This window comes from Canis lupus, chromosome 32 (assembly GCF_048164855.1).
Source record: "Canis lupus baileyi chromosome 32, mCanLup2.hap1, whole genome shotgun sequence".
Lineage (NCBI taxonomy): Eukaryota > Metazoa > Chordata > Mammalia > Carnivora > Canidae > Canis > Canis lupus.
Genome location: NC_132869.1, coordinates 35,369,099 through 35,383,812, shown reverse-complemented (window position 1 = coordinate 35,383,812; position 14,714 = coordinate 35,369,099). Strand labels below are relative to the sequence as shown.

Below are 14,714 nucleotides of genomic sequence, written 5' to 3'. Positions count from 1 at the left end.
GGCTCAGGGGAGAGCCCCAAAAGTAGGGAGAGCGTGGCCTGTGGGGCCAACTCGGTGTGTCTGAATGACTGGGAGGGAGGTCGAGGCACTCGCTGCTGCCCTACCGAGCAGGGCGACTCCCAGCCCCTGCGCCCCAGAACCCGCACCTGCGGCCTTCCAGCTGCACCTGTTGCGCATCGCTCAGCCCACCCCCGCCCACCAACCTCCGCAGCCCCAGGAAGTGACAGATTTCTTTCTTTTTCTTTTTTTTTTTTTATTAAAAACAAAACAAAAGTCACGGATACAGGGTGGTCTCCCCAAACAGGCTCAAGGTGGTCTCCATCTCGTGAGTCAGTTGTCGCCCTTTTTAAAGTGCTGTTACATCAAGAGGTTAACAAGGAAACATAGACAAAACCAAACCCAAAGGGGAAATGCAAAACGGGGCTGGAAATAGGTCCAGGAGAAGGGAGCAAAATAACTTACAGCATAAATAAAACGGAACCCAATAGGGAACCAAGAGAGACTCACAGTACATTTAGATCCATTGCACATAGCCACTTTGTCGTCAGGAACAAGTTTCAGAAGTGGACGGGACGGGGGAGCGCGGGGCCTGCGCCAGCAAAGTTGCTACATCGTGTACACAATCGGGGGTCCCAGGCCGAGAGGGGCGGGGGAGGCCCCCCTTCCCCTATCTTACCCCTGCGGTCCAGTTAACCCCATGAGGTCCGGTGCCCTGGAGTTCAACGGTGGGGCGAGGTGCTATTTACACTTGGAAACGGAGAAGGGGGCCCTGGGCCGAGGCGCCCGGGGGGAGGGCGGGCGGGCGGGCGGGGGGAGGCTGTATGTACATCGGGCGGGTCCGAATGGCTTGTTCCTCGCTCTGGGCCGCCGCGGCCACGGGCATTTCCAGGAGGAGAGCAGCATGGCTTGAGGGCGCAGGGGCGGCCGGGCCGGCCCTAGGGCAACAGCGGGGGCTTGAAGGAGCAGTTGCCAGTGCAATGGCGGGGCGTCAGCATCTTGCAGGAGAAGTGGTGCAGGGCGTCGTGGGCTTCTGGAAAGACAGTCGGGCAGGCCGAGGTGGGCACCTCTCCGGCGTGGCCCACGGGCTGGTCCACTCGACCCCCTGCCCCCCCCCAGGTGCCACCCACCCCCTTCGGGCTCAGGGGTTCTCAACGGATCAGAAAAAGGCAGGAATGTAGGCGAGAAAACTGGGTGATTTAGAACCACTGCTCTGGTTCAGTAGCCCCATTATACAGAGGAGGAAACTGAGGCACAGGAAGCGGTAAGTCAATCTGCCCACGGCTAGATTTGGATCCCACGGCGGATTTCCCAATGCCAGGGGCTCAAGGGGTTCTTAATCCCCATTCTATCGTTCTAGAATTATTTCCCCATCACAAAAAAGAATTCCCATTTTCCTCCTCTCAGCTTTTGATCTAGGTAGACCTGGCCTTCCCCTCTCACAGCCCGCCATTTACTCATTCACTCATTCCTTCGCTCATTCACCATCCATTCATCCGCCCATCATTCGTTCACTCATTCATTCATCTATCCATCCATCCATTCATTCATTCACTCATTCATTCAGTGGCACAGCCAGAGCCTGGCAACGGTCCTATCTTTGTTCCTCGGCATCCGCACCTTTTAATTTCTGCTGGATGGCATAGCGCGCCTTCCGCTCTTGGTCCAGTTCATTACACAGAGTGTCTGGAAGACATGGGGAGGGGCCGGTGAGGAAATGAGACCACCCTCCAGCCGGCCGGGGTCACAGCCCGCGCCTCACCCTCTCCCCAGCGCTCAGCCCCTCCAAGAAACAAATCCGGGAGACGGAGGAAGGAGTATCAGTGCTCCAAACTGCAGCCTGGCGGAGGGAGGAAAAAGCCTGGGCTGGTGCTTAAAGGCAGACGGATCTAACCAAAATTAAAGCAAACTTAGGCATTACTTCCCAGGTAATTTTACGCCTCGATTTTTAATTTAGAAACCATGGAAATTGCCGCGATAAGAAGTTCAATCACTCCATGTAATGATGCCTGCAAGCCGTTTGCTGGGCTCGCTTGCCATTCTGAGGCTAATCAGAGTATACAAAGGATATTAAATAAAAAAAATAATTGTTAAATTACCTTCAATTTAAATCCAAATGACTGAGCCAACATTGAGGCTTCTGCCAGACGAGAGGCAGTTACGGCCCCGTGCGCGCGCTCACCTGACTCCCGTCTTACCTCTGACAATTTGCAGCTGTTGCACCATTTCTTCTCGATAAGCCAATTCCCTCTTCATTTGATCCTGAAAATTATCTGTGCAAATTGATTAAGTGAGAGCTGTGACGCACAGCCCCCTCCCTCGGCCCGTTTCCCCTCGCTCCCCATTCCCACCCCCACCCCTGCGGGCTCGGGGCCTAGCCGGGAGACCCGGGAAGGGGAGGGTGCTGCGGCTCCGGCTGGGCAGCTGCCTGTCCCGGGGTCCCGGTGTACAGAAAGAAGGCTCTCGTGCTGAAGTGGGGTGAGGTGGGTCAGGAAGGGGGTACCTTTGAGACTCTGAAATTCTCGCTCCAGTTTCTTGCGGAGCTCCATTTGCTCCAGGAGCAGTTTTTGCAATTCGTCTGTGGGGGGTGGGGGGTGGGAGGAGAGTGGGAGGTAAAGGTGGGTGGGGTGTGCGGGACTCAGCTCCCCACCCCCCAAAGGTCCTGGAGGTCCTGCTCTGGCCAAGAGCCCTGAGGTGGGAGTTGTGGAGCGGTGGGGCCAGGAGGTAGAGGCCTTCTACAGTGGTTTTCCATTTGCTTCCAAAGGATTTGGGTGTGTGTGTGGGGCAGGTGTTGGCCAGGAGACAGGTTGCCCAGGAGAATTAAAATTCGGGGTTGTAGAAGCCATGTTGGGCTTCTAGGCCCTGGCTCCAGGCGCTAACCAGCATGGTATCTGCTTTAAGTTGTTCCTAACTCCCTAACCTTAGAGGCTGGCCCAGGACTTGATTTACCCCTCCAAATGACACACCTAATCCCTCCCTTCAATAATAGGAGCTGGGTAAATCTGGTCAAAGACTTGGATCCCTGCCCTGGAAAAATACCTGTACTCACAACAGTTTGTTCACCATTTCAGGGGGTCCCAGGACCCCAAATCCATACTATGAGCTCTCATATAAAGCACCAATGATTTTGAAGGTAATTGTATACCTTATAAAATCTGTGACTTGGAAGAGTGGAAGACCACCAATGCTTCTCCCCCTTCCCACACCAGTTGCAAGCACATATCTGGGCTGGTTGGGGGCAGGGTGATGGATAGCAGGTGGATGTGGAAAGCACTTATGCCCTCAGAACCAGCTACAGAGGGATGGATGGCAGGGACTGCCCTGACCTTGGAGCTACTGGGATCAGAGTCCTCCCCATGTGGAGGCTGAGAAATCCCACCCCAAGCAGGTGCTGAGGAAACACAAAAATGGGAGGTAGAGGAGCAAAGTGGGGTCAGAGGCTTCTATCCTCTGTGCCTCAAAGCCACACTCTCCCCCCTGAAGGTGAAGCAGCAACCCAGGATCCCATTCTGAAAGGCTCTATCCCCCCCCCCCCATTTAGGGTATATTTGGTTGGGGGTGGTTATATGTTAATTCCAGGAAAAACTTAACCTCTCAGATATTCCTTAAAAAAAATGCCTCCTTTCCACCTTGCTTTTTAGAAAAAGTCCGGTCTTCCAGTGAGTTTGGGAGACCCAAATTGCCCTATCTGATTGTCACATGCATCAAGTTCTGAGGATCATTACTCACTGCTCTCTTTTACTGTGCTCTTCACACAGGCCAATCTTGGGAATCCAAACTTCTAATGAACCTCTAGGGGTCTGGTTCACTCACCCCCTCCCCCTTCCCCTCCCCTCTACCTCTATGCCAGCATCAAGTGCCCAGAGGATTATCCTTTCTACTCAATGAAAATTGACCCCCCCCCCAAAAAAAAAGAAAGAAAAAAGAAAACTGATTCCCCAGGAGCCCTGTCTTCCCACACACTCCCCTACAAGAAGGGTGCCTCTACCCCAAGCAGAGTGTATCCCCATTTCACAGATTTAACCTCACCTCTGGCCAGGTTCTCGATATCTTTCTCCACTAGCTGAGTTCCTGTGACATCCAGGGTGAGCCCATCTTCACCTGAGATACAAGGGCAGGTTAGAGGGATTCTACGCTGGGAGAGGCCTTGGGAGGGGAAGGGTGAGCTGCCCGGATCTGTGCTACGTCAGGGAGCTGCTCCACATCTTCCGCCTTTAGAAGAGACAGTTACAGGTATGGAGTGCCACCTACCCTCCAAGCTATCAGTTTAGGGGTGTAGCTCTCATTTTAGAGTGACCCACTGAAGGACAGCGGACTCACATAGGCTATCTTAGGGCAGGAAGCGCTCTCTGACCTACTTCATGTGGGTGATGGTGTCTGTCATCTCTTTTCAGTACACTATCCCTTTCTTTTACCCGGAAGAGCCCCAAACCCACTAAGGAGGAAAACAGCTCAGGAAACCTGGCCTGCACCTCGCGCGCGCTCTTTAAATGCGTATCCGCCAGCCGCACGCGAGGCCCAGCAGCCGCTTACAGTGATCGAGAGCCCTTCTCGCACGCAAGCCCCGGCCGGTGGCACCTGCGCGACCTGGGCCCCAGCTTCTGGGTGCGGGTGCGGTTGGCGCGCAGGGGTCCTAGGGCTCACCTCGGTCTGTATTTGCGGGACTTGGTTGGGAGATACTCCTTTGGTCTGGATAGGATTTCCTCGTTTCCAAATCGTCGGCGGTCGAGTGATTGTCTTCCTTATCTGGTTCTTAAAGGCAATAAACCGAGTTTCAAGGAGAAGCAAAGAAACCGTGACCCCGATACGGCCAGAGCTGCCACGGTCGGGGCGCCCGAGCCCTAATTAAAAGTGTCGCGGCCGCCGCTGGTTCCCGGCCGTGCGCCTGGGCTTGCACCCTCAGGCTTTGGGCCGGGCACCCCCTCCCCCGCGCGCGGTCTGCTCCTCTCCTCTCCTCTCGCGCTCCACGCCCCCTCCCCAGCCCCCCGGAAAAGAACAAGACGAGCTGCCGAGCCCACCAGGGACGAGCGACCTACATCGCGCGCAGATACTGGGGCACCGCGAGCGCGCGTGGCCGCCGGCTCTGCCTACGCCGCCCCCGCCGAGAGCGCGGCCCAGGCGGCCACCCGCGCGGGGTGGTGGCGGCGGGGGAGGCATCCTTCCCGGGGCTTGGCCCGCCCGGATCTGCGAGGCCCTCGGCCCCTCCTCTTCGAGCCCCTGGGGCCCGGCGCTAGGGCAGGGCCCCCCCACACCCCACCCCCCACCCCGGGGCCGCCTGGGCGCTTCGGGGGCATCCAAGCGCGCGGCCGAGCGCCCGCACCCTCGCCCCACCCGGCCTGCCCACGAGGACCTCGGGGCCCAAGCACTGCCGAATGAATGAGGCGCCGGGCGTGATTTTAAAAAGGATTTGACCCGAGTGTGAGGTGTACGGGAGCGTGTTTCTGTGCGGTGGACAGGGCGGTTCCTTGAGTGACCAAACGGTGGAAGTTACTGGGAGTCCCGCTGAGTTTCCTTTATTTTTCCGTCCGTCTCCCCCTTTCTCTTGCTCCCTCTGCCTCTCCCTTTTTCCTCCTCTCGGCTCCCCTCGCAGCCCACCCCCTCCCCCCGCCCCCCGCCCTGGCCCCGGCCCTCCGCCCGCGGTCCCCACGTCGCATTGGCCAGCGACCTCGGCAGGGGGGCTGGGGGCGTTACCGTGGGCCTCGGGGGCGCAGAGGTAGGAGGCCGCGGGCCCCAGCGCCGCCGCGCTCTTCACATGCTCGTCCCGCTCGGGCGCGTACACCTGCGGCGGCCGAAAATGACAGGGGTTAGGGGGGCGCTGGAAGCGGATCAGGGCCGCCGGCCCCGCGCCGCGGCCGAGAGGGACCCGAGCGGGACCCGAGCGCCCCGCGCCCTCCGAGGCCGCTCCGCCCGTTGCAGTTTCGGGGTCATCAGGAAGACAAAGCGGCTCTCGAGCCGAGCCAGGGCTGCCTGTTCCCGGCGGCACCCGCCACCCACCTTCGCCCGCCTCCTTTCCCGCGTCTTCCCGCCAGCCCTCGCCCAGAGTCCCCGCATAAATGACGCCTTTCGCATCCGGCTAATGGTTCGTGTTTTAATGGACCTGATGGAAATGTACAGGTGTGCGCACCCACTTTCAGAAGAGCCAACGGTTTCGGCTTAGTGGCGCAGCCCCGACCCGAACCCGTGGCCCCGCCAACCCGAGAGCCCGTCCCCCGCCCCCCCCACAGCCCCCCACCAGCCGTCCGGACAGCCGCCTACCAAGGAACCCGGCGCTTCCCAAGGCCCGAGTTCAAAGGGGCTCAGAAAGCAAGGAGTTGGGGTGGAGGGAGATTCCGGCCCGGCGTTGCTGGGGCCCGGCTTGAGCGGGGCGCCGGCCTCTCCTCTCCCTTCCAGCCCGTCTTCCCCGGGACCCTGACCCTGACCCCCTCCGGGTGGGTGCGCCACGGGCCCAGCCTCGCAAGCGCTCTTCTCCGGCATGGGGTCCCTTTCTCTGCTGCACGTTCCTTCCCCAGACCCCTTTTATTTCTCGCTCTCAGTGTTACCGGCGGTCTCCACCTCCCCTCCCCCACACTCAACACAAACGTGGCACACCCGTCTCTCAGGCCTGGGCGCGCCCCCCACCTCCCCACCTCCCCACTCCCCACCCCCCGGATTTTCCGAAACCCTCCCCCTGCGGGGTCCCGGCGGGTTGCGGCCTGCGGCGCCTGCGCCTACGCCCGCTCGGGACAGGGTTCCCGACCCTAACTCGGCCAGCGGCTGCCCCACACCCCCGTGGTGCCGCGGGGTAAGCGAGGAGGCGCCCCCAGCGAGGCGGGCGCGGGGCTCACCTTGGCCGGCGCGGGGCCCCCCAGCGGCCCGCAAGGCTCTCGCAGCTCATAGCCGCCGCTCGGCGGGCTCCTCTCGGGTCTCCGCACCACGTCGTCGGCCGCCAAGTCCCCAAATGCCGGCCGGCTGGCCGAGGGCAGCCCGGGGCGGCGCCGGGGACGCGGGCTGCCGCCGTCGGGGGAGTCCGTGGGGCCGTCGGCGCCCGAGGAGGCGGCCGACGGGGGCCCTGCGGGCTGGTCGTTGTCCGCGCCGCCGCCGGCGCTGGGCGCCCTGGTTGCGCCCGGCTCGGCCTCGTCCGGGGCGCCGTCCTCGTCGGGGAAGCGGTTGGACTCCACGTCCACCTCGGGCTCGTCGGCAGTGTCCACGTCGGGCGAGGCGGAGTGGTAGCTGGAGCTGCCCTCGCTCAGGAAGTCCGGGCTCACGTAGCCGCCGGCGGCCCCCGCGCCCGGCCCCGGCCCCGGCCCCGGCCCCGGCCCCGGCCCGCGGGCAGCCCCGGAGCCGTAGGCGTCGCGCGCGCTCCCGTAGAGCTTGGCGATGCTCTCGGCGTCCTTGACCACCGGCCGGAAGGCCGACACGTAGGAGCCTTTGCGCGCGGGCGGCGGCGGCGGCGGCGGCGGCAGCGGGGCCAGCGGCGGCGGCAGCGCGTCCTCGGCGCCGTCCTCGTCCAGCGGCCCGCGGGACAGCGCGCTCGGGCAGCGCTCCTCGGCGCCCAGGCCTCCCTCCTTGGCCGGCTCGGCCGCGTCCAGGGCCTCGGGGCCGCCGCCGCCTGCAGCGGCCGCCGCCGCCGCCGCCGCCGCCGCCACCGCGGCCGCCACGGCCTTGGCTTGGCTCTGCGCCGCGGGGTAGGGCGGCACCGGGAGGCTGCCTGCCGCCGGCCAGAACATGGGGAACGTCGGGTACACGGTGGCCGCGGCGGCCGCTGCCGCCACGGCCGCTGCGTCCTTGGCTGCCCCGGAGGGCTGGTGGCCCCAGAACATGCCGCCGCCTCCGGGGCCGGGGCCTGCCCCCGGGGGCAAGTGGCCAGATCCCGGGCCGCCCGCGCCCCCGCCTGCGCCCGCGCCCGCGCCGCTCCCGGTGCCCGGGCCTCCCTTGGGCTCGCCCGCGCCTAGCACCGGGTCGTCCTTTTTGGGGCAGAGGCCGAAGGCCGTGGGGAAGCCGTAGGGATGGGGGAAGAGCGGCGGGGGCAGCTTCTGCAAGAGGCCGAAGCCCTTGCTGGGCACCGGGATCACTGGGTAGCTGCGCACGCCCGCGCCGCCACCAGGCCCGCCCGGGCCCGCCGGGCCGCCGGCTCCCGCCGCCAGACCCAGGCCCCGCTGCGGATGCGGGGGAGGCGGCCCAGGAGCCCCGGCGGCCTCGTCGTCGCCGCAGCGTAGGGCTTTGTGCGGCGGCGGGCCCGGGGCCAGCTCCGCGCCGCAGCCCGGGCCGCCCCCGCCGCCGGCACCGCCCTTCCCCTGCGCACCCGCCCCGCCGTTCGCGCCGCCGCCGCCGCCGCCGCCGCCCTGCAGCGAGAAGGTCCGCTTGCGGGTGCCGCCGTTGAACATGGCCTTGACGTCCTCCCAGGCGTGGCTCAGTTCGTCTGTGGCCGACTTGTCGCTGAGTTTGAGGTGACGGCGCCACGAGTTGAAGTTGGCGGCGTCGGGCTGCGTGTACTTGGCGTCGGGTGTGCGGTGCGAGTGGAAGATGAACTTGTTCGGCGAGAAGTACATGCTGCAGTAGCCGCACTTGATGCACTTGGCGCGCGAGCTGTTGTAACGCGCGGGGATGAAGCTGCCGCGCGAGCCCCACGCGCACTCGTGCACCACGTCGAAGGCGAAGTTCTCGGGCAGCTTGGGGGGCTTATGCTCGCCCAGGAACGACTTGCACAGGCGCTCGGCCTCGCGCTTGGTGATCATACCGCAGCGGCGCGACGAGATCGGCATGGCCCCGGCCCGACGCAGGATCTCCAGCTGCACCGGCGTGCACTGCACGCACGTGATGCCCAGGGCCACGCGGCGGTTGTGGATCTCATTGTAGCTGTAGTTCTTGAGCAGAGTGTTGGAGATCTGCGCCAGACACAGGCGCTCCTGGCCGTCGATGACCAGAGACACGATAGGCACCCCGTACAGCGACGTCTCGCCCACCTGGTTGGGTTTGAGAGCGCTGGAGCCCGAGTAGGGTTGCAGCTCCTGCTTCGAGGTGGGTGAGGAGTTGCCCTCGCGCCCCGGCCCCAGCTGAGTGGTGAGAGCCTCCATGCCGCCGCTCCTGCGAAACAGAGAAAGTAGACAACAGATGAGCCATTTTCAGCGCCACTGTGGCTCGGGCCCGCCCAGCGGGGCGCGCCGACTTGGGCGCGCGGGGAAACTTGGCTACAGGGAGTCCAAGCTCATTCGCCCCCCGCCCCCACCCCCAACCCCCGGACGGGAGCCTTTTGTTATCCAAACGCGTGCTGGCGCCACAACAAAAGCCCCTGGGGCTTGGGGAAGAGGAAGGGGGTAATTGAGACCTCAAGAACGCCCCAATTTTGCTTTCGGATTGTGGAGGAAGTGGGGCCCAGAGACGGAGAGTGACTTGCCCAAGGCCACACAGCAAAGCCATTGCCTAACCCAGGCTTCCCAACGTCCAGATCCGCGCGCGCCTTTGGCTACCCTCGCAGCCTGCCCTACCCGCCCGGGTCCTGAAGCCCAGACTTCGGGGACAGGCTGCCCCTCTGCTCAGTCGCGCATGCACGCGGGCGGGCGGGGGAGGCGCTGGGAGGGGTACGGACGGAAGGGAGGGGCGGTCACTGCCCATCTCCAGACAGCAGGGGGCGGGGGGGGGGGGGCAAGGAGAAGGAGGAGGGTCCCGAGGCCGTGAGGGAGGGGGAGAGGCTGAGGGGACCGCTGTTCGCGGTGCTGAACCCGGCTGGCTCTCCGAAGCGCGCCGCGCGCGCCCAGCCCCCGGGGCGGCCCCCAGCGCACCCAGCTCCGGGCCGAGCCGGTTCCCCGGGATAACGGCACTGGTTTCCACAAGCCCGAGTTTCACCTTTCATGCCCGGAGCCTCGCGTTCGTTGAGCAGAAAGATTCCGGCTGGAAATACAAACCATTTTTCCCCCCAGCCATCAGTGGAACCGGGGTCACGCAGTTCCTAACCACATTTTCTGCATTTTTAGCTGCGTTCCGGACCAAAGCTGGTTTCCATCCGGGTCAGCGCGTGGGGACAGACAGGTTCTCGAGGAAGTTTCTCAGGAGCCACACTTCTCCTTTGCTTCCGACAGCCCACTCCCTAAGTTTTCCTTCTTCTTCATCTATGCCTTTCCTGCTCAGGCCAAATGCAGCCTCTCCGGGCTCTGGACTTCCTCTTTGGGGGGGCATCTCCTCCCTGAGTATACTTCAAGCCGGGCTGTCCCAGCTCATCTGGGTTGAGAGGAGTCCTGGCCTGTGTCCAAAGCCACAAGGGTCCAGGTCAAAAGTTGCTGCTGGTCCCGCGCTTTGATCTCTGGCCCAAGCAGGGAGGCAGCCTCTCCCGTGGACCTCAGCAGCAGGAGGACCCAGGAACGGATGCGCGGGGCCCTCTAGGTCGCCTGGCCCAGCCACGTGTCCTCAGACACCGAAGGCTCCCATCCGGCCCATGGCTGCAGGTGCTCTTGCGGCCCAGGCAGCTTGACCCCGAGGGCCCCTCCGCTACACTCGTCAGGAAAGGCCAATCCATTTTCAGAGGGGCAGCTCCAGGGTGACTGGGGATCCCAGTTCAAAAGCTTCATCCAAGAGACGGGGCTCCTCTGTCTCTTTCCCTCCCGCTGTTCCTCTAGGTGCCCCCCGTCTGTCGATCTTATCTGGCCCTGAGCTGCCTGTCTCTCCCAGCTCGCTCCTCTTTCTCCCATCTGTCTTCATACCTTCTTCAAGTATCACGCTATTTATCTGTTATCTGTCTGTTTCATCTTCATCTCCGCGGATCGAATTGAGACAAGTTGACCCTCCTTTCACGTTGAAGTCCCTTGCAACATCTTAGGAGGCAAAACCACTGTCCTAACTCCCCGGCAGAGGCGAGCCCCGCGCCCCCTCGCTCCCCAGGAGCTCTCAGGCAGGCATGGGGAGGTGACGGGGGGGCTCCGCGGCTCTGGGAAATGACGATGTCTTCTCGGTTTCCGAAATCGGCAAGTGTGCCCTGCCCGCATGCAGTGAAGGGAGCGCCCAGAGCAGAGCGCGTCCTCCCCAGGCTGAGGGTCTGGGGGCCCCGCGGGGCTTTCCGGAGTGGAGGGGGCTCTGGGCCCCAGAGCCAGGAGAAGGGGGGCCCTAGGAAAGGAACTGGATTTCGAGGGCCAGAGCGGAAAGCCCGGGCAACGAGCTGTACGCAGCGGCCAGGAGCGGCCGCCCGGCTGCTTGCGGAGCCCTCCCCGGCTCCTGGGGTTTGAGGGGTGAGCTTGGAGGGGGCGACGAGGCGGGAGGCGGACAGCAGTGGGAGTGAGGGGATGGAGTCTTTAGGTAGAATAATAAAAACAACAGCCGCAAGAACCCAAATCGGAACTAAACGAAAAAAGCTGCAGGCGCAGGGCGCGGGGGTGGCGGGCGGCCAGACGCGGGTACTCACCGTGCGGCGGCGGCTGGAGCCGGGCGAGCGGTGAGAGGAGGTGCGCGGCGGGCGGAGCGGCGGGCGGGAGTCCGGGATCCGCCGGGCTCTCCGGGTGACGGCGCGGCCCCTCCCCGCGCGCGCGCACAGCCGCGCTCCCGGGCTCCTCGCGCTCACACCCGCGGCCCCGCCGGCCCCTCCCGCGCCGCGCGGGCTCTCAGCAGGCGCCCGACGCCGGGGCCCCGGGAGCGGAGACGTGTGCCCCGCGCCGCTGCCCCCGAGGCCTCGGACGGGCCCGGAGCGGAGGCCGGAGCCTGGAGCGCATGGCTCGGCGACGGGCGCGGCGCGGTCACAGCCCGAGTGGCGAGGCCGGCGCGGGGAGGGCGCGCCTGACAGCTGCGAGCCGGGGCGCCACACCCACCGCCCGCGCAGCCCCTCGCGCCCTCCCGGGGTCCTCTAGCCCGCGGGCCACGCGCCGCGCCCGCCGCCTCCTGCAGCTCCGGGCCTGCGCGCCCCAGGTAAGCGGCCGCACACCTGCGCCCCGCGCCCGGCACCTGCGGCCCACGCTCGCCAAAGGGGACGGGAGGGAGGGAGTAAGGGCCCAGGGCCGCGAAGTTTGCCTCCCAGGACCAAGTGGGGAGGGCCCCGCACTCCCCGCCTAGGGCCCGGGAGCCGTCTGGGCCAAGGCCGGATGACGGGGCTGAGGAAGGCTCTGAAGGAAGATGCGCGCGGAAGGACATCGCACTTCGGGGCCAAAGCAGTGGCGAGCCCGAGCGTGGCCGTGGGGAGCCAGTTGGGTAACCGGCGGCGGCCAGCCGGGGCTGAGATAAGGGTGTGGGCCATGGTGTGTGTGAGGGGGGGGTAGTTGGGAAGCCGCAGAATCAACTTCCCCACCGCTTCTGATTTGGTTGGAAGGCGTTAGGACAGCTCCAGCCTGGGGAGGGACGACTCCTTCACCAAGCAGTGGAATTGGATTTGGGCCACACACACCCCCATCTTGATCGCCTCCCCCCACCCCCACTCCCCACAACGACCTGCCCAGGGTAGGAATTAAGTCATCGCTGCTCCCAGCAGCGTCAACTACTTTCTAGGTGGCTGCTAGCAGAGTCTCCAGCTCTGCAGCTAACTCAGTTTCCCCATGGTATGGGTTTAGCCCTCTGATGCTACAGCCACCCCTTGGCATCTTCTCTTTCCAAAGCTCCATTTCTCTCCACCCCTCTCTCCCCTCTCTGCCTGTAGGTTTCTGTCTTCACCATTCTTTCCCCCCACTACCCCTTTGGGTCACCGTGTTCTCCCTTTCAATCTCCGTCTCTACTTCATTTGAGTTACCAGGCTCACCCCCTCCCTATTCGTTCATACCCGGGTGCCCCCTCGCACCCCCCATGGCATTAAGTGTCCTTAATGGACACGTTAATTAAACTGTAATTAATCATACTGTCCAGCCTAAGTTTGAACAATTACCCTAATCAAACAGAAGTTAATAATGGCAAAGATGGCCCGGGGCGCAGCGGGCCGTCCGGGCAGGGGGCGCAGCGGCCACTGCGGCTACCGACGTCGGCAGTAGGGCTAGCGCAGCGCGTCCTTGGAACCCGGACTGCGCCATAAATCTTCCGCGGCCCGCGGCGCGGGGTCGCCCTCGCCCCCGCCCCGTCGTTTTCCCTCTCGCTCTGGGTTACAGCCCTCTCCCCTCCTGCATTAGGCCTTCTCTGGGGTTCGTCAGTCCTCCCCCTTATCAGTCCACTTCTCTCCTCTAGCTTTTTCTTCACCCCCAACCCCCTGTCCCTCGCCCCGGTTCCCAGGGACCCTAGGAGAATCCTCTGGGGGCGCGAACGGATTGCCCAGGCCTTGCCCTTGGAGAGAGGGGGCCTGGCCTGACTCGTTTGTCACCCCCTCCCCTTGGCTAACGCGTTATCAAAAACTGCCCCCAAGTTTCGGGGGTCTGTCGGCCCTGAGGGGTCCCTTCTAGAGCGGCCTCTTGCTCTTTCACCTCCCTCGGCTTCCGAGGCTTTCTCTCTCCTGGATCTCCTTGCCGGTCTCTCTTTTCTTTCAGAGCCTGCTCAGTCCTTTTCTTTGCCTCTGGTCCCTCTGCTAGTGCGTCTTTCCCAGGCTTCCCTCTGTCCGGCTCTAACTACCGCTTTTTACCCTCCCCGGCACCACCGAGACACTTTCCTCCGAGCTAATAAACAGGAACCCGTTTTCTGTCCCAGTCCGAGAGCCAACCCCAGCCTCCACCTGCTCATCCCCCCTCCCTCTGCCCGGCCTCCCCCATCCCATAATTACAATCCCGTTCGGTAATTATTCTTAGGCTCCTAATGATTTTTTAAAAGGCATCTCAGAATTCGGTGTGGTAGTGACAACGATCGCGGAGCCAGGACGCCCCTGGGGTAGTGGGGAGGTGGGAGTGGAAAGAGGAGGGGCAAGGCCTGCCTGTCCTGCCTCTATTGTACTGCGAGGGCCAACGACGCCCTCCGGGTCGGCCTCTAGGGCGTTTCGGGCAGCCTGGCCCCAGGGCCCCCAGGGACTTCTCAGACAAAAGTTCCCTCCTCGGGTTAGGGTTACGGTTAGGGCGCTAGGGCCGTGCAGGGGCGCCCCGGCATCTCCCTTCAGCACCAAGCTGCGGACAGCTCTCCGCACCCAACACCCGCCTCCCGGACCCACCCAACGCTCCGTCCAAGGGTCTGAGCTGCAGAGAGTCTGAAGGCGCCTGGAGACAGGTTGGGGAGGTGACATCGCTCCCTTGGGGGGCAGTGCGCGGCCCTGGGTGTCGGGCCTGGGCTCTGCCCTGAACCAGCATCCCCTTAGCACCACCGCGAACATTTTGCAGTTGCAATGGCCTTGGGAATAGATAGGGATCATTTATTCCCATTTTACAGGCGGGAAACTGAGGGTCAGGCCGTGAAAGCCAACCCTCCCAGGCTCCCCAGGCAATAAGGGAGGCAGGCTGATCTCCCAGACGCCAGATGTGCCTTGCACGCATCTGGAAAACCTCGCTTAGGGAAGGGAAGATAAGGAATGCGCAGGACCGCGCAGCTCACGAGGAGCTTTTATCATCACACGACACCTCGTGCAGAGGAAACAGGCCTCGCAGCACCAGGTCACTTGCTCTGGTTCAGGCCGCCAGTGCAGGGCAGCACTGGGACTTGAACTCAGGATCAGTCATTGGAGGGTGGGGCCCATCTTCCACAGAGGGGGCTCTGGATCCTGAGGCCCAGTGCAGAGTCTGGGGGAGCCCGCGGCACTCAATGCCCTTGGTCTTTCTGACCCCCCAACAGTGCGGATTCTCTTATATCCACTGCGAGGAGGCTCTGAGGTCGGAGGGCCCGGCTCCGGATCAGGTGCTCCCCCCATCCCGCTCCAGGTCTGCTGTGCC

General features: G+C 63.6%; 1 protein-coding gene across 2 annotated transcripts; it reads right to left on the bottom strand.

The window, feature by feature from the left end:
• Nucleotides 1-279: 279 nt before the first annotated feature.
• SKOR1 (SKI family transcriptional corepressor 1) lies at nucleotides 280-11,453 on the bottom strand. 2 transcript variants are annotated; one of them, XM_072808539.1, is made up of 9 exons: nucleotides 11,366-11,453; nucleotides 6,822-9,060; nucleotides 5,689-5,776; nucleotides 4,642-4,749; nucleotides 4,027-4,098; nucleotides 2,501-2,575; nucleotides 2,196-2,270; nucleotides 1,618-1,683; nucleotides 280-1,030 (listed from the first exon to the last, which is right to left on the bottom strand). In XM_072808539.1, exons 2-9 carry the CDS (start codon nucleotides 9,048-9,050, stop codon nucleotides 936-938), a joined length of 2,808 nt encoding a protein of 935 aa, XP_072664640.1. In that variant the 5' UTR covers nucleotides 9,051-9,060; nucleotides 11,366-11,453; the 3' UTR covers nucleotides 280-935. The 2 variants fall into 2 exon arrangements, with proteins under 2 accessions (XP_072664640.1, XP_072664639.1); XM_072808538.1 differs by lacking the exon at nucleotides 11,366-11,453 and adding an exon at nucleotides 9,302-9,393.
• Between the last annotated feature and the right edge of the window lie 3,261 nt (nucleotides 11,454-14,714).